Source organism: Cervus elaphus, chromosome 11, assembly GCF_910594005.1.
Source record: "Cervus elaphus chromosome 11, mCerEla1.1, whole genome shotgun sequence".
In the NCBI taxonomy this organism is placed as follows: domain Eukaryota; kingdom Metazoa; phylum Chordata; class Mammalia; order Artiodactyla; family Cervidae; genus Cervus; species Cervus elaphus.
Window position 1 is genome coordinate 12771278 of NC_057825.1, and position 25413 is coordinate 12796690.

General features: G+C 45.1%; 2 protein-coding genes across 4 annotated transcripts; one reads left to right on the forward strand and one right to left on the reverse strand.

Annotated features, from left to right (window-relative positions):
- The first annotated feature begins 1603 nt into the window (after nucleotides 1–1603).
- Nucleotides 1604–10339, forward strand: PDCL (phosducin like). 3 transcript variants are annotated; one of them, XM_043916923.1, is made up of 4 exons: nucleotides 1604–1936; nucleotides 3693–3900; nucleotides 7675–7856; nucleotides 7995–10339. In XM_043916923.1, the coding sequence occupies exons 2-4, from the start codon at nucleotides 3729–3731 to the stop codon at nucleotides 8544–8546; spliced, it is 906 nt and encodes a 301-aa protein (XP_043772858.1). In that variant the 5' UTR covers nucleotides 1604–1936; nucleotides 3693–3728; the 3' UTR covers nucleotides 8547–10339. The 3 variants fall into 3 exon arrangements, with proteins under 3 accessions (XP_043772858.1, XP_043772857.1, XP_043772856.1); XM_043916922.1 differs by having other exon boundaries at nucleotides 3724–3900; XM_043916921.1 differs by having other exon boundaries at nucleotides 1659–1837; nucleotides 3724–3900.
- Nucleotides 10340–22068: 11729 nt separating this feature from the next.
- Nucleotides 22069–23071, reverse strand: LOC122702926 (olfactory receptor 1K1). Its single transcript, XM_043916926.1, has one exon. It carries the CDS (start codon nucleotides 23048–23050, stop codon nucleotides 22100–22102), a length of 951 nt encoding a protein of 316 aa, XP_043772861.1. The 5' UTR covers nucleotides 23051–23071; the 3' UTR covers nucleotides 22069–22099.
- Between the last annotated feature and the right edge of the window lie 2342 nt (nucleotides 23072–25413).

Consider the following 25413-nt stretch of genomic DNA (forward strand, 5'->3'; position numbering starts at 1 on the left):
TGGAGGAACAGAATCCACTGCACTGGTGATTCATTTCATAGACCCAGATGCAGGGGCTTCTTGGTACATTTTGAGGGTACAAGTCTCTACTGATTGCTTCTGTTTCTCACTTGAAATAAGAATTGAGGTCATAAGGTAATAAGCCAGGACAGGGGAAGGAGTGTTGAAGATGTGAAAGACAAGGTGTAAACTGCTTTGCTTAGAGTGTAGGGGAATAGTCTGTCCATCGTAACTAGGATTGCTGAGCAGCTCTGAAGACCCCCTTGAGACTTGCAGCCTTAAACTGAAAGTGAATTTTAAAGGAAAAGGAGCTTTCATGCATGAAGAAGACCACTGCTTCAAGGAGATGTGAGAGGGGAAAAAAAAGCAAAGCATTTATCTGGTGGCCGTTTGGTTGCTAAGTTGTGTCTGACTCTTGCGACCCCATGGACTGTAGCCCATCAGGCTCCTCTGTCCATGGGATTTTCCAGGTAAGAATACTGGAGTGGATTGCCATTTCCTTCTCTAGGGGATCTTCCCAACCCAGGAATCAAACCTGGATGCCCTGCATTGTAGGCAGATTTTTTACCAACTGAGCTATGAAGGAAGCCCAAGCATTTATCTAGTATTTAACAAATATTTTGGCGGACTCTCCTATATAGAGACTATTGCTGGGTGCTGGCTTGTCACTTACTTTAAAAATTTTATTATCATTATTTTTGGCCACCAAGCAAAGTGTGGGATCTTAGTTAACTGACCAGAGAAGGAACCAGGGGTCCCCTGCATTGGGAGTGTAGAGTCTTAATCACTGAACCACCAGGGAAGTCCCTGGCTTGTCACTTAACGCAGATCACAAGCATATTTAAGTTGGCTGTTCACAAAATCTGATTAAGGTAAGATTATTCACTCTGCAAACAAAAATACAAAAAGTTACCATGGGATCTCTTTATATGAACTTTTCCTAAATCTGGGGATGGGCGTTTTGACTCTTGATAGCCTGGACAAACAGCTTCTCAGAAAAACACGCGCATATACAAATTTGCAGACAAATGCAGGTGGTTTAGAATCACAAATAATCTCTCAAATTTTAGGGAAATAAAACTTACCTATATTTTAAACAGTGTACTGTTTTAGTATATTTTGAATGATTCAATTTACACAAAGCTTTCCAGGAGCTACTTCATGTTGTGTATTTGATGCCTCAATAAGGGCTCAGAATCTGAAATCATTTTACGTTTCCAAAAAGTTTAAAAAATAGTATAGAGTTCCCCTATACTCTTCTCCCAGAACTCCCTGAAGTTTATATCTTACATAACTGTAGCTCAATTATCAAAACTATTGATAACAATACTATTGTTTCCTGATACACCTTATTCAAATTTCATCAGCTGTCTCATTCAAGTCCTTTTTCTGTTCCGGAATCCAATACAGGATTTCACTTTGCGTTTAGTTGTCTTGGACTTGACTTTCTTCTTTTAATCCAAAGTGGCTGTGTGTTCTTGGGCAAAATTAATGTCCAAACCTTTCCTCTGTCTTACTAGACGTGATGTGATTAACAATCAGTAAAAATACATGTGGAATGTTTTCGGACACGTCAAAGACAATGAAATTGTTCTTATTGCTCAAAGCTGGGCATATCTAGCGTGGCCTTTCGTTCAAATTAAAACAAAAATAAAGCAAATAGAAGAGTATCACTGTTGTCGAGAAGTTTGTCCTAAAGTAGGACCCGTAGCTTCCCGCTCGACCGGCCAGGATGCGCTTCCTCTAATTGGGCAGCGTGTGTCCGCGCTGACGCAGAAAGGCTGCCCCATTGGTCCGCGCAGTCGGGACTCAGGCGGCTTTTCTCTTGGTGCTCAAGGTGCGGAGCCACTTCTCTTCCTCCAGCCGAGCGTTACCCTTCTTTCCGTAGTGCCATCCTGAAGGATCGGACTGAACTAGGCCGGGGAACTGCACTGAGGTCAGCCGGGAAGAAGCGGCGGGGATAGGGTATGAGGTGGGAGGTGGCAGAGTACAGGTGGTCGGCAAGCCTGGACGAGATGGCCCGGTTGGCGCGGCCCCTAGACCCCTAAGGTCTATGCCGCTTCCCGGCTCCCTCCGCTGGCCCCACCTCCCTCGGAATCCCCCAAGGTTCCGCGCCTCTCTGCCGCCCTTCTGCGGGCCCCGCCCTCGACTACTTCCTCCGAAGGGCCCCGCCTCCTCCGAAGGGCCCCGCCTCCTCCGCGAGCCCTCCCGCGGGCCCCGCCCTCGGCCCCCTCCCCTTAAGGGCACCGCCTCCTCCGTGAGACCTCCCTCGGGCCCCGCCTTCTGCCCCTCCCTTTAAAGGCCCCGCCTCTTTCCCATCCCCTCCGCTGGCACTGGCATTGCCGCCGCCTCCCCAAGGCAGCACCCTCATCGTATACGCATCCCTGCCGAGTCTCCTGTCTTTTCACCTTGCACCGCCTGGGCCCCTCTGCCTCTTTAAGTTAGGTTTAGTCCCATTTCTCTCACCGACTCCCCGCTCCCGGCTTTGCTCCTGCACCTTTTTTCTCAGCCCTGCCACTTTGCACCCCACCTCTTCGTCTGGCTGCCCGGGTCCCTGGGTATCCCCACAGATGTGGGCTGTCTCTGTGAACTTCGCAAATTGTGCAGAGGCCTCGTGCTGGGCATTGGCGATCTCTTGTTTTCAAGACCTCCCCGCCCGGTGGGAGTAGTCACTGTTACGGAGTCTTAACAGGGGCGTGGATGCCTGTAATCTAGGAAGCATGGCATTGCAATATTTAAAGGAAGGCATTCTGGAGTTACAGCCCCTCCTGGTGAGATCCTCAGGCAGACCTGTGAGGGACTAAGCTGTACCTTTCTCCCCAAATGTCCCAGGCTTCTCCTGATGCAGAAGCTTGGCTCTCACCATGGTGCTTTAAACACTGGTGGTGTGGTGGTTTAGTCGCTAAGTCGTGTGCAACTCTTGCGATCCTATAGACTGTGGCGCTCCAGGCTCCTTTGTCCATGGGATTTCCCAGGCAGGAATTCTGGAATGGGTTGCCATTTCCTTCTCCAGGGGATCTTCCTGACCCAGTGTTGAACGGGAGTCTTCTGCATTGCAGATGGTCTCTTTGCCAACCGACCCACATTAGGAAACTTAAACACTGGGGGGTTATTAAATCTTGTCATGGGCCCCTCTTTTAACCGAAGTTGGTAAAGCTTGCTAACTCTCACTGGGAAGTGGAAGGCAAGAGATGAATGAGTGATCGGCTTAGACAAGCAGTGTCTCAGCATCCCACTCTTGGTGCTGCTTTTTGGATTTTTTCCTGAGAATTCTTACCCAGTTTTTCAATTACCAGCAGTCTTGCTTGGTAGGTAAACCGAAAAGTATGTGGAGATAAAAATCTTGTCACTCTGTAGATTCCTCTGACCCACTACCCTCCTTCAGGGTATCCTGTGTGTACACTGGTCAGAAGACAGTAGCCCACACCTGCAGTCTCTTGGAGTTAGGAACCTCTGGGATCTGAGCCCAGCTCAACTGTTTGCTATAAACTTTTGGCAGTGAAACTTTCCTCATCTGAGCCTCAGTTTTACCTTCTACAAAAAGAGCGTGATAAGCCCTGTCACAGGATCATCGTGTGGATTTGCTGAGATCCTGTGTATGAAAACAGTCACTTTTAGGGTCTTATGAATAGTAGATCTGAGCACAGGTGAGCCCCAACTCTTCAGATTCATGTCTGTCTGATCCAAACCAGCTCAGAGCCTGCTGTTGCCGCCCTCTCCCAGGCAGGATGACGACCCTGGATGATAAGTTGCTGGGGGAGAAGCTGCAGTACTATTATAGCAGCAGTGAGGAGGAGGACAGCGACCACGAGGACAAGGACGGAGGCAGAGGTGCCCTGGCTGGCGGTTCCACGCCCGCAGACGCGGACTTGGCAGGCGAAGGCATCTCAGTTAACACAGGTACTGGAGATCCTGGGCTCTGGGAATAGGTTTAAAAAATGTCCATTAAATATGTGTCAGAAGTCTCATGAACACGTCTCTCTAATTCCAGTTGCGCATCTAGAGACAACCCAGTGTTACCATTTCACGGCGTTAGTATTGCACTGCGCGATACTAACAGTATGCATAGCAGTGTACTGATGATTCAATTAGCCTGGCCTGTGTTTTGAGTCTAGCTTCTCAAATGAATAGGTGTTTGATATCACATAAATCATGGGTATGAGTATATTGGTAGTCTAAATTCCTAGTCATGGCATATTTACACTTCTACATTTTATTATTTCCAAATTGCTGTCAGTTGAGCTGGTACTGGTTTGTAGTTTAAGCAGGAGTGTGACAGCTCCCATATACATGACATTCTGCTGTGTTACCAAACTTTTTTGATACCCTGATGCCATCCTGATGGATGACAAATGGCACTTCACTGTAGTTTTAGTTTTTATCTTTTTAGAAGTGACAAGTCTTTTTAAAAAAATTTTATTTATTTTTAATTGGAGGGTAGTTGCTTTACAGTATTATGTTGGTTTCTGCTATACATCAACATGAATCAACCATAGGTATACATATGTCCCCTCCCTTTTAAACCTCCATTCCACCCCTCTAGGTTCGGAGTGACGAGCCTGTTTTTCTAATTTTAAAGGATATGTTAATGTCCTCTGCTCATTTTCAAAATTGGGTACTTGGTCTTTTTCTTCATAGGAATCTATATATTAAGGAAAATAATCTGTGGTTTGAGTTGCAAATATTTCTATTTTATTGTCTCTTGGTTTTTGCTCTTTTCTTGGCAGAAAGTGGTTTTTTTTTTTTCCAATTGTTATGTGCTTGAAAGCATTATTTTATAGTTTCTTAGTTTTATTTCTTATGTAAAAGGCCTTTCTCCACTCGAGGATTATTAAAAAAGACTCCCATGCCTTTTGTTTTTCTTTCTCCCATGCCTTTTAAAAAAAGTATTTTTATGATTTTGTTTGTTTGTTTGTTTAACACTTAACTGTTGATGTATTTGGAATTCATTTTGTTAAGTGGTAGGACTCCAGCTTAATTTTTTTCATATTGATACCCAGTTATTTCAATATCACTGACTAGAATAAGCCATCTTTTCTCCATTGTTTTTTGTTTGTTTGTTTTTATTTTTATTGGGCTCTAGGGGATGGGATGGGGAATACCTCTGTAAGTTATGCCCCACTAGGAAGATGTCCAATCTAACTTTCCTGGGATAGCTTTCAGAGCCTTTTCTTTTTCTTGGAGCCGCTGCTCTTGCTGGCAGCAGCCTCTTCAGGTCCACTGCTGAGTGGCTCCTCCTTGGAAGACAATTTCTGCTTTTTCTTGAGGACCCTCTTGTTTTCTGACTCATCAGGGTCAGTAACTGGTTCCTCTTTGGGAAAAGATTTCTTCCTCTTGGGAAGACTTCCAGTACCAGCTGTCTCTTCAAGATCACTACTAACTAGCTCTTCCTTGGAAAAAGATTTCTTTTTCTTGGGTTTGGAAAAAGAGACAGATGGGTTTTCCATTCCATTCTCTGAAGAGCCTCCTGGGGCTTTTGCTTTTTCTTCTTTCTGGGTCTTTCGTTTGTCTCCTCACACTCCTCCGGGGCACTGCTATTTTCTGAAGAAGCCAGGGCAATTGCAGCCAGCCTTTTCTTTTCCTTCTTCAAGCATTTCTTCTCCTGTTTCTTGAGCTTCCTAGTAATCTCGGCAGCTGCTTCCTCTGCCTGAACCATTGCCTCCTTCATGACATCCAGATTCTTTCAGGGAATCTCTCCAGTCTCATAGAAGGACAGCCGCTCCTCAACTTGTTCTCGAAGCTTCTCCCCAAAAACACTGGTGGGCACCTCAGAGAAGCAATCGAGTCGTGAGGCAATACTGCATTTGTTTGCCAGGTATTGGGAGATGCAACCTTTATTCTTGGCAGCTGCTCGGCCAATGAAGGTAGAGTGGAAAATGAGTCTGTATTTTGGGGTGTTACCCCTTGTCTTCAAGGCTCTGGAAACTTGGTCCCTTTGCTGGGCCCAGGGCATTGCTCAGACCCCAGGACTGGCCATTTCTCCGTTGTTTTGAAATGCCAGTTCTATCTTGTACTGAATTTCTGCTTGTATTTGCGTCTTTGGCTGTACTTGGTAGCCTCTCCCACTGATTCATCTTTTAACATCACAGTGGTGTTCTTCTGTTTTAATTACTTATCTGTTTATAACTGCACTGGGTCTTCGTTGCTTCGCAGGGGCTTCTAGTTGCGGTGCTCGGGCTTCTCATTGCAGTGGCTTCTCTGGTTGTGGAGCACAGGCTCTAGGGCCCATGGGCTTCAGTACTTGTGGCACACGGGCTTAGTTGCTCTACAGTCCGTGGAATCCTCCGGACCAGGATTGAACCCCTATCCCCTGCTTTAGCAGGCGGATTCTTCACCACTGGACCACCAGGGAAGTCCTCCCACACTGCTTTAATTATTCCGTTATAATATGTTTTAGTATCTGGTAAGCCTGGTCCCCATACAGTACTCTTCTGTGTCATTATTTTCTTAACTTCCGTTTTCTTATTTTTCCAAAGGAGCATGCACACGTGTGTAATCACATATGTTTATCAGAAATGCATTAAATATATGGGTGAATTTAGGGATGATGATGCCCTTGTGATGTTGTGTTTTCCTAGTCAGGAATATGGTGTTGCTTTTCCATTTATTCAGGTCTCTCTTAGTGTTTCTTGGCAGCATTTTAAAGTTTTCTTCATACAGATATTTATATTTTTTTCCTGTGACGACAAATAAACCTTGACCTCCCAGTCTCAGAGTCTTGTGACAGCAAAGGTTTATTTCTCAGTCATGTTACTTGTTGCCCGTCTGGATCACCAGCAGCCTTGCTTCTGCGTCACGTGTCCTGTCATCCCAGGAACTAGGCTGAAGGAGCAGCCCCTTTGGGGACACACGGTTCTCCTGACCAAGTGTAGAGAAAGAGAGAGCTGTTGGAGACATATAACGGCTTGTTAAGTTTTTGCTCAGAATTCAGTGGCCACAGTAAGTCACATGGCCAAGCCCTGCATCAGTGGGCTGGGGATACATGTTTTCATCCCAGAGGTGGTATTACAAGTCACGTGGTAAGGGGCCGGGCTATATAGCAGGGGGCTGGGAGGTTTGGGGTTAGTTTGAATAACAGGACAACCTGCCACAATCTTGTTATAAAAAGTCAGATAATACGGAAGTGTGGAAAGGAAATAGTAAAAGTTCTCTCTCACCAGTCTCCTTAGATCTTACTTCCTGGATATATCCACTGTTAACAGTTTACCTCTTTTTCTGGCCCTTTTTCTACATGCAAATATAGAGGTCATATAAATGTACATGTACATATACAAATATATGTAAATATTTACACATGAACATATAGTTCCTTTTCTAAAAATTGGAGGATCATACCATGATATTGTTCTGCATTTTACTTTTTCTTTTTTGACCTAATATGTTTAGACACTTTTCATGGCAGGGAACCTATAGCTACCTTATTGTTTCTAAGAGTTGCTTTATTGTCCTTTGGGTAGATGAGTCTGAATTCATTTCACTCATCTCCTAAGATTGGGTCTTAGTGTGGCCCTTTAATTCTCGCACACCGTCCTGCCATGGACGTGCCTGTGTGTGGACCACGCTGCCCTGTGTGAGCATCCCTGTGCTGTTGATGGAGCCAGCTCTGGACAGATGTGCCCTGGCCCCTAATTCCTTGCTCATCCTCGGTCACCTCCACGTTCACCCCCGACTCAGGTCCAAAAGGCGTGATCAATGACTGGCGCCGCTTCAAACAGCTGGAGACAGAGCAGCGGGAGGAGCAGTGCCGGGAGATGGAGAGGCTGATCAAGAAGCTGTCCCTGAGCTGCAGGTCCCATCTGGACGAAGAGGAGGAGCAGCAGAAGCAGAAGGACCTCCAGGAGAAGATCAGTGGGAAGGTAATTAGAAGCACCCCGGCCTCGCTCAGAAGCTACCCCTGATCTCCAGTGTTATTAGCCTGGCACCTCACACGTCTTGTGTAACGTGTGTCGCTGTTGGCTTTACATCTCTTACGCTCACTGCTGGTCCCCCCGCAGATGACTCTGAAGGACTTGGCCGTGATGAACGAGGACCAGGACGATGAGGAGTTCCTGCAGCAGTACCGGAAGCAGAGGATGGAAGAGATGCGGCAGCAGCTCTACCAGGGGCCCCAGTTCAAGCAGGTTTTTGAGATCCCCAGCGGAGAAGGGTTCCTGGACATGATCGACAGGGAGCAGAGGAGCACCCTCATCATGGTCCACATTTACGAGGACGGCATCCCGGGGACCGAAGCCATGAACGGTTGCATGCTCTGCCTGGCGGCAGAGTACCCGGCTGTCAAGTTCTGCCGGGTGAGGAGCTCGGTGATCGGGGCCAGCAGCCGCTTCACCAGGAATGCCCTCCCTGCCCTGCTCATCTACAAGGGGGGCGAACTGATTGGCAACTTTGTCCGTGTCACTGACCAGCTGGGGGAAGATTTTTTTGCTGTGGACCTTGAGGCTTTCCTCCAGGAGTTTGGATTGCTCCCGGAAAAGGAAGTTTTGTTGCTAACCTCTGTGCGTAACTCTGCCACCTGCCACAGTGAGGACAGTGATTTAGAAATTGATTGACCATCTGGGCCGGTGGCATAGACCTCTCATGGTTTGGGCTGGGAGACACATGTTCGCGTGTTTATTTTCATTCTTTTGTGTGATCTTCCGGCTTTTCCCCCTGTTCTCATAGTCCCTTCTATGATATGTCAGGTCAAGAAATTCTCCGATCAAATCAGCGTGCTGAATCACCTTGTCGTTCCCCATGAAGTGACTTAACATTGTATAAACAGGAAGCCAGGCTTTTCAACTGTTTACTTAAGATCCTCTAGCGTGACATCTCTGTTATTGTTTCCAGTCAATATTTACATAGCATCCTAAAGACAGTGTCCTGGAAATTGTCTTCAGATGGTCTCAGAGGTCTCTTTGCCAGGTCCGGGAGTATAATCCTATAGTTAGTGTGTTATTTGCAACATAAATACTACATTTCCTTCATCAATGATCATATTATATTCACGTGTAATCAGACTCATCACCATAGAGGGCAGTTAAATTTTTTAACCCTAACACCCTGTTCTCCCTAGGGTCTTGTTTAAAGGTTCTGGACCACATATGTTTGCCCCATCAACAGGGGTGACCTTTGCTGCTGGAGTCGATGTCCTGCTCAGGTGTTGTTAAGTCTACAGTAGGAGGAAGGATAGAAATGGGCTTTCCTCTTGATGCCGGAAAATCAGCTTGACTTAAAAATTAGAGCTGGGATGGAGCTGGGAAGCATTTTTAAAGAAAGATCTTTCAATAAGATACCCCTGCTCACCTTTTCTCTGTTTCTCTTTTATTTAACAAGGTAAAAAATTTTTTTTATTTGTTTAATGTAGCTTTTGTTAATTTTTTTAAATATTGGAAAAGTAACCAATATTTAAGAAAGGAAAATTTACCAAAATACAGAAGCAAAAAAAAGAAAATTAGAATACTCTCTAATCTTACTACCTAGGATAAAACACTATTAATATTTTGGGATATTTCCTTCCAAGGTGTTTTCTTTGTATACACAGACATTTTGTGTGTTTGTTGTTAAAGAAAACAATGGGATCATTCTGAACATACTGTTTTATAGTATGGTCAGCTAATATATCAAATGTTTTTCTGTGTTACTAAATACTCTTTTACAACATTTTAAAGTTGCTGTTTATTCCAGTGTATAGATGTGCTGTAATTTGCTGGTGTTGTCTCTTAAAAACAACCTTTATAAGAGGTAGTTCCTCTTAAAAAGGAAAACAGCAAAGACTTTTTATTCAAAAAGTAATTGATGTTCATTGTAGAAAATGTAACAGTAATTGTTAAACTAAAAAGATGTAAAAAGCCTTATAATTCCACCAACCAAAAATAATCCCTGTTATCATTTTACAGGTATCTTTCTGGTCTTCTTTCTGTGTGTTTATGATAATGATTGTCTTTTGAGTTTTTTTCCTCTTATTTTTTTACTTTGAACTATGTACATTGTAGGGTCAGGAAAAATATAATCTGTTAATTAAATGTTAGCTTTAAAGTTCAGTTTTGCTTTTCCTGGCTTTTTAGGAATTGACTAACTGTAATAGGGTCTTGACAGTATTTCTTGTAGTTAACCAGAAAAAGAAACTGCATGGTTTTTTTTTTTAATTAAAAAAAGCTTATTGTAGAAAGTATTTGGGAAGTATAGAAATTAGAAACAGAGACAGCTATTGTCAATGTTCTTGTTTATTTCCTTCCAGCTTTTTCAATATTTTTAGTAATATTGAGAGCTTATTGAATTTAGTTCTGTGTTTTGTTTAACTTAATGTTGTATCATAAGTGCTTTGACATGTTAAATTCTAAATAAATAATTTTTAATGGCCTCATAATATTTCATCATTTGGATAGGCCATACTTTATTTAACCAGTTCCTTGATATTGGATATTTAGATTCTTAGCTTTTGGCTAAAACAAGTAGCATCTTTATATTTGGGGCTATATTTTGGATCATTTTCATAGTATAGACTTCTAGAAGAGGAATTATTGGGTAATAGAAATGTTTTAAAAGCTTTTATAAGCCATCTTCGGTTCTCATTGGAAATGAAAACATGCTCTCCCAGCACCTTGACTTTGCCTTTCAAGAACAGAAATTCTGGGATAACGTGAATAGACATGGAATGAGGAAATCCTGTCCTAGGGGGAAGTACAAACAGCACAGGCTTTGGAGCCAGACAGATCAAATCCTGTCTGTCCCTCACTGGTGGTGGAACTTCTGGTGAGGCACCTAGCCTTCTTGAAACTCAATTTCCTCACTTTGGCAATGGGAACAACAGTGCTTCATGGATTGTTCAGTTGTTTTCCATGTGTGATCCCAGAACTGCAGTGTCAGCTTCACTGGGGAACTTGTTAGAAATGCAAAATCTCAGGCTTCCCCCTGGACTAACTGCATCAGAAATTCTGGGAGTGGCCCAGCACACTTTTCACAAGCCCTCCAGGTGGTTCAAGTTTGAGGTTCTCCAACCTGTTGATTAAGGTGAGTGACAGCAGCTGTCAAAACAAGGGTTCACTGCTGTTGTTTCCTTTTTTATTTGAGTAAGGGGCGGAAGGAGTTGAAACAGAAGAGCATTCAGGTCACTTCTCTTTGTTTACATGATCCTCCTTTTTGGTCATGGACTTGGGAGAAGGAATGAGAAACCAATACTTGTCTATTACAAATTGTCTCAGTAGTTTTCCAGATTGCACTTTCCTCTGGAATGAAAATCCCATGAAGGCATGGAATTTATTTTCCTCCTTGTGTATGGCATAGCCTCTATTCACTCTGGGACTAGGCTGACATTTACAGGTTTGTGGGCAAGATAGAGAATCCTTCCATACCTCAGTCTTCTCATCTGAGAAGTGGGGATGAGTAAACTGAGTCAATTCATAAAATACCTAGTCAGCCTTCAAATAAGTGCTGTTTTTATGATCCCCAGCACCCACAATGGTGCCTGGCACTTGGTAAGAATTGAGTGTTTAATAATGAATATAAGGGCTCATTGAAGGCCACATCCTTTCATGATAAGTAATGTTTCAAAGATGAAACCAAGACTTTGCAGAGTTAAGTAACAATTCCAAGTTACACAGCTAGAGGGCAGGGCAAGGTTTAAACTCAGGCCTGTGGCATTCCAAAATGTATACTATCTCCATGATGTTTGTTCTTAGCAAAGAAAGCAAAATGATCAAATGTCAATAAAATGATCGATTAGAAAAAAAGAGAGTGGAGAGAACAGGTTGGAGGAGGAGAAACAGAATTTTGGGAAGTGAGAAAAAGATATGAAGCTGGGTGGAGACCTGGGTCTTCCAGGCCTACCTGTGTTTCACATCAGAACCTTTTCTGTCTGGGGACTTCCCTGGTGGTCCAGTGGCTAAGACTCCATGATCACAATGCAGAGGACCTGGGTTTGATCCCTGGTCAGGAAACTAGATCCCACATGCCACAACTAAAAATCCCACATGCCACAATTAAGACCTAGAGCAACCAAATAAAAAACAAAAAACAACCTTTCCATCTTGACTGTGGCTATGACCAGCCATGTACCCCCTGAGGTGTCCCCCTTTCCTCCAAAAATTCCTTCTTCCCAAATTCCCGTTACACCCCTGGCCACACTGCCACCCACATCTGGCTCTGAGTGGCAATGATCAGGAGTACAGTCAGCATGAACTCCAGTCCTCTCCCTGACCAATTGTGTGCTGTTAGGTAAGTCTCTTCCTCTCCCTGGACTTCCATTTCCCCTCTTGTAAGATGAGGAGTTGCATTAGATGATTTTTTTTAAGACGTGTTGAGCTCTCAGATTTTATGAATCAATGAATTTTTAAGAAATCTACTGTCACCATCATGCTATCATATTGCATTTGGTTTAATTTAATGAACAATGTAAAGTTTTTCCTAAGTTGTGAAATGTGAAAAGTTCTGGTGACTTAAATAACCTTGTCTCCTTTTCCCATAGGATAACCCCATCTTCAGTGTGTGTAGTTGCCTAAGTATTTGTTTACACATTAGACTATGAAGTCTCTGGGGACGGGGACTGCATCTCACCATTTCTGTTGTCTGGTCTGAGATCATAAGTGGTGGCTGCTTAAGTGGGGAAAATCCCCAAGGTTGTAATAGGCTGGAATTCACCACAGTAGGCTAGAAGACTATAAGTCATGTAACTTTTGGTGCAGACATGTTATATATTTTTAATCAGAGAGATTAAAATGTCTGCTCACTGAGACCCAGATAAGTTCAAATCAAGCCCTCAGCTCTGCCAAAGCCTGTAGAAATACTGATTATAATCCAATACGATCACACGGTGGCAGCAGAGGAGAGGGAACAAATAGTATTTTTTTTTTTTTCCTGTTAAATTAGAAGAGCACAGACTGGATTTGAGACATGTGGGTGATGTCTGGCACCATACACGAATCATTTTATTTTCTTTCTTTTTTTCGGAGGTGGGGCAGGCTGAGCAGCTTGCGGGATCTCAGTTTCCCCACCAGGGACTGAACCTGGACTGTAGCAGTGAAAAGTGGGAATCCTAACTGCCAGGTCACCAGGGGACTCTGTGAATCATTTTACAGAATTTGTTTTTAGGAAAGAGAATCAGGAAGTACTACATTCACATGATTTATTAATGAGTAACGAAGAAAACAAATATTGTTTCAGGAATAAACATACATACACTTAACTTTCACATTATGGTCAGTGGAGGCTGAGGGAAAGTCTGGCCAGGGAGAGAAGAGGGAGCACTGGTTTCCTGCCAGGCCCAAGTCCGGAGTCCCAAGCACCTGAGCTCAGGGGACAGCCTTCATGTCCAGATCCCAAAGCCCACGACTTCTTGTCTCTGCCTCCCTTGCCGGTAGCGATGAGAGTTACCAGCGTGCGTTTTGACTTACTTTGTGCCAGGTCATTGTGCTAAGCCCTTAGATAATTCTCATAACAACCCCAGGGAGATAGTATCACTCTCATTTTATAGTTAAGCAATTTGCCCAAAATCAATCATCTAGTAAAGTCGGGACTTAAACCCAGAACTTGGAGTTCTGGAGTCAGGATCTTAGTACGCTCTAATAATGTTCACCCAAAAAGACTTCTGGAAAGAGATAAGGGGTGCCCGTCCAGCGACTGGTGTAATGGGCTGAATTGTGTCCACCCCAAATTAGTATGTTGAAGTCCTAACCAAACCTCCCTACCCCCTGCCACCCCATGTGACTGTAGCTGGAGACTACAGGAAGTAATCAAGGTTGAATGAGGTCATGAGGGTGGGGCCCTAATCTGAGAGGACTGGTGTCCATACAGGAAGAGAGCTCTCACCAGAAACCAAACCTGATGGATCCTTGACCTTGGACTTCCAGCCTTTAAAACAGTGAGAAATAAATGTCTACTATTTAAGTCACCCACTCTATGGTATTTGGTTATAGTAGCCAAAACTAAGACACTGATTCCCATGATCTCTACAAATTCAATAGTGAAGAGAAAAATAGGATTCCTCAGACTTATTTCAAAGGAGAGTTGGCAAGTATATGACTGTTATTAGCATAGCCAATACCATCTTACAGTTTCTCCTACCCTTCTACTGACCCTACCCAGGACTCGATTGTTCAGTGAATCACTTCTCTGTTTTCAAGGGCTTTGTATGTAATAGATATTGTTTCATAATCATTAGGACCAGGTAGCCTCTGTGCTCTGTTTGTCCCCAGACAATGATGAAAATCTTCCTTGATGAGTTCCCAGGACCTATGAAGCTAATTACTCATTCATAAATCAGAAAACTAAGATCATGGCATCTGGTCCCATCACTTCATGGCAGATAGATGGGGAAACAGTGGAAACAGTGGCTGACTTTATTTTTGGGGGCTCCAAAATCATTGCAGATGGTGATTGCAGCCATGAAATTTAAAGACGCTTACTCCTTGGAAGGAAAGTTATAACCAACCTAGACAGCATATTAAAAAGCAGAGACATTACTTTGCCAACAAAGGTCCATCTAGTCAAGGCTATGGTTTTTCCAGTGGTCATGTATGGATGTGAGAGTTGGACTATAAAGAAAGCTTAGCACCAAAGAATTGATGCTTTTGAACTGTGGTGTTGGAGAAGACTCTTGAGAGTCCCTTGGATTGCAAGGAGATCCAACCAGTCCATCCTAAAGGAGATCAGTCCTGGGTGTTCTTTGGAGGGACTGATGTTGAAGCTGAAACTCCAATACTTTGGCCACCTGATGTGAAGAGTTGACTCATTGGAAAAGACCCTGATGCTGGGAGAGATTGAGGGCAGGAGGAGAAGGAGATGACAGAGGATGAGATGGTTGGATGGCATCATCGACTCGATGGACATGGGTTTGGGTGGACTCTGGGAGTTGGTGATGGACAGGGAGGCCTGGTGTGCTGCGATTCATGGGGTCGCAAAGAGTCGGACACGACTGAGAGACTGAACTGAACTGAACTGAAATCCTAGGAATGCATGTCCTGTTTCTGAGCACCTGCTGCCATGCCCTATGTGCTTAGTCACTCAGTCATGTCTGACTTTTTGCAACCCCATGGACTGTAGCCCACTAGGCCCCTCTGTCCATGGGGATTCTCTAGGCAAGAATACTGGAGTAGGTTGCCATGCCCTCCTTCAGGGCTCCCATGCTCTAGGTTAACTATAAAATTCTCCCAATGCCCCCTCGATCATGCAGGGTTCAGCTTCGAGTGAGTGCTTCTGGATCCTTTTCTGCCAATCACACCTGGTGAATAAGTTGCCCTACAATAAACTCATTTGTTGATTATTTGGAACTGCCTGCCTCTTTTTTCAGTCTGAAGATGCCTTCTCAGTTTGGTGGGCACTTTTTGTTCCATCCGTGTCCTCCAACAGTAAGAACCACAGAAACCTCTTCTCTCCAGTGTTTCTCATAACTGTCCATTATTTCCAGAGTTGTATATTTCCTTCAGCCTTTGAATCACCTCTGAACACGTCCCAACCAGCTCTGACTTTTAATTTTTTTAATTTAAATTTATTTTTGGCTCTGCTGGCTCTTTGTTGTGGCATGAGGACACCTCTCTAGTCGTGATGTGTGGGCTCCAGAGCATGGGCTCTGAAGTTGTGGCACGAAGGCTTAGTTGCCCTGCGGAAGGTGGGATCTTAGACCCCTGACCAAGGATCGAACCCTTGTCTGCTGCATTGGTAGGCAGATTCTTAACCACTGACCGCCAGGGGAAGTTCTGGCAATCTCAAGTTTTATATGATTTAGGTCAGTGATCCTATCAATATGCCCCAAAGACCACCTGCCTCAAAATCACGTAGGGTGGTTATTCACAATGCAGGCCCTGCTGCTTCAGAAAGTTTGAGCGTGGAGAGTAGGATATATATTTTAATAAGCAGGCCATGTGATTCTAATGCATGGTCAGTAGATTTGGATAAGAAACAGGTGAGGGGTTTTACTAGTCCTCATATCAGCCTAGAGACAGATCTGTGCTCAAATAATGATTCCACCACTTTCTAGTTTGGAGCCTTCAGCAAGTTACTCCCCTGAGCTGCAATTTCCTCATCTGTTAAATAGGCATCATGATGTGTGCTGCACAAAGTTTTTATGAGGATCAAGTGGTCCTCATAAAATGAGGATGAGTACAAAGCCACCAGCACCAAATCTGGCCTGTGTTTACTCAACCTCCTGCCTTGTCATTGTGGTTTCCGAGGTCTGTGGTTAACTCAGTTTCATGATATGTGTGGTGATGGTCATGATTTCACCAGCTGTCAGTTGTTCTGTGGTCCCTGGAGAGAGGAAGGGGTGGTGTCTGTATGTATGTGGGGTCCGGCTACTTGCCAAATCGGCTGACTTGATCAATTTTGCTCATTTCATCTTTTCAGCCTTTGCCAATTTCAATTTCCCTTCCCACAAGGGAAGAGCCAAAAATGTTTCAGTGCTGAATCTAAGCTTGGGAGTGATTACGGAGTCCCTGAAAAAGGCAACCAAGAGATGACCCTGACTCGCTACGAAGAGAAAATGGATCTGGTTGTGAGATCTAGAAGTGGGGGCCATGGCTTTTACTTCCAGGAGCTCTTCCTCCAATGACATAACTCATTCCCTCTAAGAATCCTGGTTAGATTGGCAGAGACGGTGGGGGTGGGGAAGAAACGTGCTCAGAACAAGAATGTAAATCCCCCAAAGCAAAGAGAGAAAGCAAGCATTCACTGGGAGCTCAGTCCTCAGGACATTGAAGGGGCCGGAATGTGCTCCGCTGGAGACAAAGACAAGTATCAGAAAACAGTTATGGGAGCCTCATCAACTTGCTGTTACCATGTAGCACATCACCCCCCAAACTCAGTGGCTTAATGTCTTCATTCCTGGAAGCAACCTAAATGTCCATCCACAGAGTAATGGATAAAGAAGATGTTGTACACATACACAATGGAATATTACTCAGTCATAAAAAGGAACAAAACTGGGTCATTTATAGAGACGTGGATGGACCCAGAGACCATCATACAGAGTGAAGTAAGTCAGAAAGAAAAAACAAATATCATATATTAACAAATACACGTGTGATCTAGAAAAATGGTATAGGTGATCTTATTTGCAAAGAAGAGACAGAGACACAGGGTTTCCTTGGTGACTCAGTGGTAAAGAATCTGCCTGCCAGTTCTGGAGACACAGGTTCAATCCCTGATCTGGGAAGACTCGATATACCACGGAGCAACTAAGCCGTGTACCCAACTATTGAGGTCATGCTCTAGAGCCTGGGAGCTGCAACTACTGAAGCCTAAGTGCTCTCGAGCCCGTGCCCAGCACCAAGAGAAGCCGCTGCAGTAAGGAGCCCGCACACTGCAACTAGAGAGTAGCTCCCGCTTGCTGCGACTAGAGAAAAGCCCATGCAGCAACAAAGATCCAGCACAGCCAAAAAATAAATAAAATTTAAATAATAATAATAGTCAAAATAATAAAGAGAAACAGAGTCACAGACATAGAGAACAAATGTACAGATACCAAGGGGGAAAGGGGAAGTGGTAGAATGAATTGGGAGATTGGGATTGATGTATATACACCATTGATACTATATATAAAATAGATAGCTAATGAGAAGCTACTGTATAGCACAGGGAACTCTACTCAGGGCTCTGCGGTGACCTAAATGAGAAAGGAATCCAAAAGAGAAAGGATATATATATATACACACACACACACATATATATTTATGTGTATATATATATATGTATATACATATAGCTGATTCACTTTGCTGTACAGAAGAAACTAACAATATTGTAAAGCAACTATACTGCAATAAAAATTAATTCAAAAAATATTTTCACTCTTGCGTCAATGAGACAGCCTGGGTTTGTTCTTGTGTCTGCAGGTCAGTGGGAGGCTCTGCTCTGCGCTGGCTTCCTGAATCTCCTTGAGGACTGGAAAAGCTCTGCCCTGTGTGTCTTTAATTTTCTGCTGGGGGCCAGTGGGCTAGCTGGGCATGTCCTTCTCATGGCAAAGAGAAAAACACAAGAGAAAAAAAACAATGTCTTAGCTTCTTTTCATGTCTATGTCATGCCTTCTAATATCTCGTTGGCCAAAACAAGTTGGATGGCTGAACCCAAAATCCCAGATGAAGGGCAAAGTTACATGGCCAAGGATTCAGGGACGGGTGAACTAGGGCCATTAATCACCAGTGTGATCCATCAGACTCCTCACATCACCCTTCAGTGACTCCCCATCTCCATTCATTGCTCCCTCTTTGATGCTTCCATAGTACCCTGTACACCTCTCCTGGCTTTGATAATAATCTGTGTTCCTATTACGTATGTGAAGGCAAGGGCTGTCTGTAGTCCTACTGCTCAATATATAATCATAACAGAGAAAGCAGAGAGCCCAGAGAGCAAAAAAAGGAAGAAAGTAGGAACACAAGCAACTGAAAGGAGAGAACGGGGCAGGCACATAAGAGACATGAAAAGGATGAGCGAGGGAGACATCCCTGGTTTAGAGTGAGAGAAACTGCTGGCTGATAAACAGCTTCTTGAAATACTGATCCGTTCCTAGTATTCTAAAGCAGACATTTTCACATTTAGAGAGTCTTCATGTTTTTATTTTTCAAGTCTAATAGTTGCATTTTCCCTGTGGCAGCCCTTGCATGAAAGAAGACTTGGATTATAGAAATTTTTTTGGTCCCTTCGAAGAAGTAATCAATTTGCCATTTATGATCAGAGCCTCTTTCACAACTAAGATCTCTCCAGTTGTTTTTTGAAACGAAGGCGGCCTTACATTATGATGCAGAAAGCCTGCACTGGAAGTGAGGCTGGAGAGGCAGACTCAATTCTTTTCTTGAAATGCAATTGTTTATTTTTTCTGGATGTCGTGGTTCCTAGCACTACCTATTATTGGCATAAAATGAAGGGTTAGTAATATCAATGCTAGGAGGATGAGAGTCACTCAGTCGTCAAGGACTGTATCTCTATCCATGGATTTCTCCAGGCAAGAATCCCGGAGTGGGTAGGCATTCCCTTCTCCAGGTGATCTTTCTGACCCAGGAATCAAATCTGGGTTTCCTGCATTGCATGCAGATTCTTAAGCTTCTGAGCCACCAGGGAAAACCCATGCTAGGAGGGTGGGCTAGATTGATTCTGAAATGGCCAGAAGTCGTTTCCGGACAAAGTCAGGGAATAGGGTGGGTAAGGAGAAGCAGTTCAAAGTCCTTCTGAGGGGTGACCGCAAACCCACGAAGCCGAAGCAGCCTCCCTGGGTACCTTCTCTTCCAAGGGAACTGCTTGGAAGTGAGTCAATTTGTATAGGCTTATTTGCTTATGGTGTTAAAAACTGTTCTTTGTAGTTCATGTGAAAAAGATGCAGGGAAAATTCTTCAGTGGATTTTTGAACTCAGTGGTTTTTCTTGGCTGGGGATGGGGGAAGGTTTCATAGTTATCTCCCGGTCAATATCATCTTTTAGGGATTCCTGAAGTAAAACAAGAAACCTGATCTAGGTGGTGGGTGGGGTGGGAATGGGGCCCAGGGACCCATGGGCCTATTGATTGAGGCTACTTATGTGCCCCCCACCCCCCTCTCCCTGTTTTTCTGGGGGTCTGGAAGTAGATCAGGCATCATCTAGCCCAGCACCTGGCACATAGAAGATGGTCAATAACTATTTATTAACTTAAACTGAGTGGTGGTTTGTGGTGTGGTTGAAAGAGCCTGAGACTGAGTCAGGAGAACTGGGACTAAAATTGGCTGGTGGAGCCAACCAAGAGAAGCCTCCTCTCTTCTCTGAGCCTCAGTTTCCCTACAGGCATAGTGGGGGTTTCTCCCTGGGCTCTCATGAGACCTTTTGACACTGGTCAAAAACAGCACTTTTGACACTGGTTATGGCCATCCTGTGGAAGGAACTGACCACGCTGGGGTAGAGATGGCATGCCTTGGTCAGAGACCAAGGTCAGAAGCTGGGCTGTGCTACAACGTGGGCGGTGGAGACCACTCATCCAGGGATGAGGTCTCTTTGGGGGGCTGAGCGGGATGACCAGGTCAAGGCTGCTGGCCCAGAAAAAGCATCAATGATCCCTTGAGCCCCATAGGGCCCCTCTCCCCTTATGCTGAAGGAAAGAGGCAAGAGGACAGATGAGATGACCTCAGAGCACGTGTATATCTCTGTGCCAGGTTCTCGAGACACTGGCAGAACTCAGGTGAGGTCCCTGATGGCCAGCAGATGACATACCTTCTGTCATAGGGTGGGGCTGATGGTACAGGTATGGACTGGGTGATGAGCATCACCACCAGTACTTTTCTGAAACTCCAGAGAAGAGTGAGGGGGAAGCAGGTTGTGGGGCTATTGATAGAGGAGCAAGGATATGGCATCAACTTGAGCCTCGGGGTGGGGGTGGGAGGACGGTGGATCAGGTAGACATGAGGATGGTCTCGTGTCACTGCAGGGCCAAGTGGCAGGGTGCTGGAGGGCCAAGTTAGGACGCCTGAAGGTCACCACTGACTCTGTGTGACCTGGGTAGGTCCCTTAAACACTCTGGGCCTCAGTTTCCCAATTTATCAAAGTAAGGGTTTGGAATGGATCAGGGGCCCCTTTGGGCCGTGAGAAGGATGCACTGGGGAGGCTGAGAAGATGGGCTCCCTAGAGGGTCCCTCGGACCTTTACTCCTGCTTTCTCCCCTTCATTTTAGATAGTATGTTTCTGGGTAAGATTTCATTGAAAAAAAAAAAAAAAGAGTTGTGGTTTTTTGTTTTGTTTTCTAAAACCAGTGGTCCAAAGACCTTTAAGTTTTCTTTTAGATATAAATGGCATAGGATAGCAGTCCTAGGATCAGGTGGTGGCGGACTCATTAGTGGGAAGTAGATGGGCCCGTGGATAACCCAGCCCTAGGACTGCTGTAGCCTGCAAGTTCTTTCACTGAGGCTACCACACTGGGGATCTGGGTTCTGTGGGACCCAGTGAAGATACACCTGAAGGGCTTGAGCAGCAGAAGTGCTTGCTCTTGCTCTGGCTCAAAGACTGAGCCTCCATTTCCTCATCTGTGAAGTGGCAATAAGAATACCCCTGCTTGGACTTCCCTGGTGGTCCAGTGGTTAAGAATCCTCCTGCAAATGCAGGGGACATGGGTTCGATCCCTGGTACAGAAAGATCCCACATGTCAATGATCAACTAAGCCTGTGTGACACAACTACTAAGCCCATGCTGTAGAGCCTGTGCTCCTAAATAAGAGAAGCCACTGCAGTGAGAAGCCAGAGCTCTGCAGTGAAGGAGAGCCCCTGCTTACTGCAACTAGAGAAAGCTAGCATGCAGCAAGGAAGACCCAGCACAGTCAAAGCAAGGGGAAAAGAAACAAAACCTAGAATTCAAAAAAATATGTGTAGTGCTGACATATGATAAAAACTAAAAAAAAAATACCCCTTCCATCTCTACCAATGCCTGTGCCCTGTCTCTTCTCTGTCTTGCTTAAGTTAATTTATCTATTTACATTGCATGCCGACTGCCTGCTCCCACTACAGAAGGCCAGGGGGGAGCTGAATAGGCAGGATCATAGCAAACAAGTTATGAGAACAAAGGGTAAGAAAAATGGACAGCTTCTAAGTGCTCATGAACATAAAAAATACACTCATTTATTCATCTCAGATGCCCAGAGTATTTCCTCTGTGCCAAACTGGGTTCACTGGGTGAGGTCAGCCCTTGACATATGGGTATGTGAACTTTAGCCTCTGTCTCAGACAGATGAGAAGAAGTCAGTTTTTCGAGGAAACATGGTGATGTGATGGAAAACGAAGTGCCAGTCTTCCCCAAGCAAGATCTGGGTAGCACAGCCTTCCATATAGCTTTCAGCCCAAATACAACAAAAAACAGTAGAATGCACCTCTAACTGCCTGAAAGTGACTGTTAGAAGCGGGTATGGTATTGCTAAAATGGCCTAAGTTTTGCCACCTAAAAATAGTGTAAACTTGGGAAAGTCAAATCTTCTACTCTGAGCCCCAGTTTCTTCATCTGTGAAACTGGGTCATAAAAATCTGCTTCACTGGTTGTTGTGGCATAACGTCAGGTCAGGCAAGGACCTGCACTACAATATCCCTCAGAAAGGGATCGCCATTATTACGGTTTTGGAAGAAGCACAGAGCAGATGCTGGCAGTCACGAGTGTTGCCGTGGGCGATGCAGTCCCTCCTTGGTGGGGTCCAGGCCTCAGGAATCACCTGCTGAGATCCTTCGCCGAGTGAAAAGGGCTCTGAGTGCCCCCTGCACATCCCGGTTCCGGAGGCTGTAGATGACTGGGTTCAGCATGGGCGTGACCACAGTGTACATGACGGTGGCCACACGTCCCCTCTCAGCCTCATACCGGGATGTGGGCTGGAAGTAGACTGCGATGACTGTCCCGTAGAAGAGGCCCACCACGGCCAGGTGGGAGCCACAGGTGGACACAGCCCGGAGCCTCCCTGCGGCGGATGGCAGCTGGAGCACCGCAGCTGCGATGGCCCCGTAGGAGGCGAGGATGAGCAGGAAGGGAGTGACCACCACTGCGGCACCCTCGGTGAAGATGAGCAGCTGGATGTGCCGGGTGTCAGAGCACGAGAGCCTTAAGAGAGGCTGGTGGTCGCAGAAGAAGTGGGGCACTTGGTGGGAGGCACAGAAGGACAGGCGGACCATAAGCAGGATATGCAGGAGGGAGTGGGCGTGGGACACGAGCCACGCCGTCCCCACCAGGGCTGTGCACACGGCCCGGGACATCCTCGTGGCATAGTGGAGGGGGTGCCGGATGGCCACATAGCGGTCATAGGCCATGGCAGCCAGGAGGCAGCTGTCAGTTACACCCAGGGCGAAGAAGAAGTACATCTGGGTCAGGCAGCCAGCCGGGGAGATGGAGCGGTCATGGGCCAGCAGGTTGGCCAGCATCTTAGGTACCGTGACGGAGGTAAAGCAGAGGTCAGCAAAGGACAGGTGGGCCAGCAGGAAGTACATGGGAGTGTGAAGGGCTGGACTGGCTCGGCTGGCGGCCACGATGAGTCCATTACCCAGGATGCCTGCCACATAAAGGACCAAGAAGAGCAGGAAAAGGGGCCGCCGCTGGCTGGGATTTGTTGTTAGTCCCAGCAGGATGAATGGGCTTCCTTCCGAAGACTCATTGGCAGCATCCATGGCTAGGCCCCTTCTGCAACTGGAACCCCAGGGGTTTCATCCCATTGCTGAGTCAACTCCTCAGTGTCAAAGGAAAAGGGTGAAGGGCCACTGAGTTGCTCAAGGCTTTCTGGCCACGAGGGAAGTCATGACAGCTCTGTGGCTACACACAGATGTGACTGTGAGCAGTTTCCCTCCCTGAGTCTTCTTCTTCTCAGGTCTTAGGTTCCCCATCTGTAGAGTAAGGGAGTTGAATCAGGTGAACTTGAAAGCTGCTTCCAACTTGAATATGTTGTGATTTGCAGCAAAAACAGAACAAAAATATTGCCCAGGATGTGGACCAAAGAAGGAAGAAACACAAAAGAAAAGATGAGAGAGAGGATCAAAATCAGGGAGAGATTTGATCAACGGGTATTTATTTTGGGGAAAGGCAGAGTGGACACGAAAACCAAGATGGAAGTGAGGAACTTATCTAAGAAATAAAATTCCAAACATGAAGGGCATATATGTATTGAATTGAATATAAATCAATAGCACCTGAATGCAAACATGATGTTTTAGAGCACTAAGGATTAAAACGAGCCCATCCCTCCCAAGGGCAGGGATGTAAGGATCTGATGATGTTGCTGCTGCTGCTGCTGCTAAGTCGCTTCAGTCGTGTCTGTGAGACTCTGTGGATAGCAGCCCACCAGGCTCCTCTGTTCACAGGGTCCTCTAGGCAAGAATACTGGAGTGGGTTGCCATTTCCTTCTCCACTGTTGATGTTGAGATGCCCAGATTGCCATCCACTGTGTCCTCAATAGTAGGTGATGGGACACAGCTGAGCAATATCATCAAATTCTGAAGAAAAAAGATTTTGAACCTAGGATGCTAGCCTAACATCATGCATGTGTGTGCTCAGTCATGTCCAACTCTTTGCGACCCTGTGGACTGTAGCCTGTCAGGCTTCTCTGTCCGTGGATTCTCCAGGCAAGAATACTGGAGTGGGTTACCATTCCCTTCTTCATGGGATCTTCCCAACCCAGGGATTGAACCCGAGTCTCTACACTTTTATTTATTTATTTATTTATTGTCTCTACACTTTTAATCAAGAGTGAGAAAAGAATAAAGAAAATAAGAGACTTGCAAAAAGAAAAAAAGAACCAAAGAATCTGGATGATTCCCAGTATTCCTGGAAAACTCTTCCCATGAAATCAAACACTTACAGAATCAAGAAAATGCATAGCCCTTTATGGGAAACTCGTGCAGACAGGTGGATACACCTATCAGATGTAGAGACTTGACTCTTAAGGACAGAAGCATTTCAAGGCTTCCAATTTTTTCCTGTCTGAATCTCACTGCAGAAATCTTGGATGATTCTCCAAGAGGGGTCTTAAAAGGATAAGGGTTTTAGGACAGGTTTCCTGAAGGCTATGTTGAGACCAGCTCTGCATCCTTATCCATTAAAAGAAAATAAAGACCCTCCCTACCCTATTGTCTTCCTTTTTCTCCTCCACAGAATAAGAAGAATCTTTTGGCTTTGGATCCCTGGAGAACATTGTATTTTCCACCCTCAATTATGTTCCACCTTCCACAAAGGTAAGAGGATCAGGGTGAGTGGTAAGAATGGAGGGGGGAAGCCTGCTTAAGAAATGGCTTTTTTGGAAACTTAAACTACTGGAAGCCTGCTTATGAAATGGCTTTTTTGGAAGCTGAAACTGCTTAAACTTGGGAACTGACCCAAGTTTAAGCTACCCAGTCTATTCTTCCCAGGTATTCTGTGAAGGTAGGCTAAGCTATGCATGTGTGTGTAAGTTGCTTCAATTGTTTCCAACTCTTTGCGACCCCATGGACTGTAGTCTGCCAGGCTCCTCTGTCCATGGGATTCTCCAGGCAAGAATACTGGAGTGGGTTGCCATGACCTCCTCCAGGGGATCTTCCTGACCTTGGGATAGAATCCATGCCTCTTATGACTCCTGTACTGGCAGGCGGGTTCTATACCACTAGTGCCACCTGGGAAGCCCTCTAACCTGAATTTAAATGGGTCTCAGTAAACATTCAAATACACTGAGCTGTTGGCAGAGACATTCACCTATAATTACAAACACACTGGTGCAGGCATGTTCGGCCTCTAGTTATGCTCTGCAAACACACAGGCATGACCGATCATGTACAAAAATGTGGACACAGACATCTAAGTAAGAGACAAGCGTAACCATGAGATCCATAGATGCAGATCATCCTAAACGTAAACCGGATGTGGAGGGAGGTGGGAGGGGGGTTCAGGATGGGGAACACATGTAAATCCATGGCTGATTCATATCAATGTATGGCAAAAATCACTACAATATTGTAAAGTAATCAGCCTCCAACTAATATAAATAAATGAAAACAAACAAACAAAC

Coding starts and splice junctions, on each gene's coding strand:
- PDCL (XM_043916923.1), top strand. CDS start 3,729: ATGACGACCCTGGATGATAAGTTGCTGGGGGAGAAGCTGCAGTACTAT. Junction 3,901..7,674: donor AGGCATCTCAGTTAACACAG/GTACTGGAGATC, acceptor CCCCCGACTCAG/GTCCAAAAGGCGTGATCAAT. Junction 7,857..7,994: donor AGGAGAAGATCAGTGGGAAG/GTAATTAGAAGC, acceptor GTCCCCCCGCAG/ATGACTCTGAAGGACTTGGC.
- LOC122702926 (XM_043916926.1), bottom strand. CDS start 23,050: ATGGATGCTGCCAATGAGTCTTCGGAAGGAAGCCCATTCATCCTGCTG.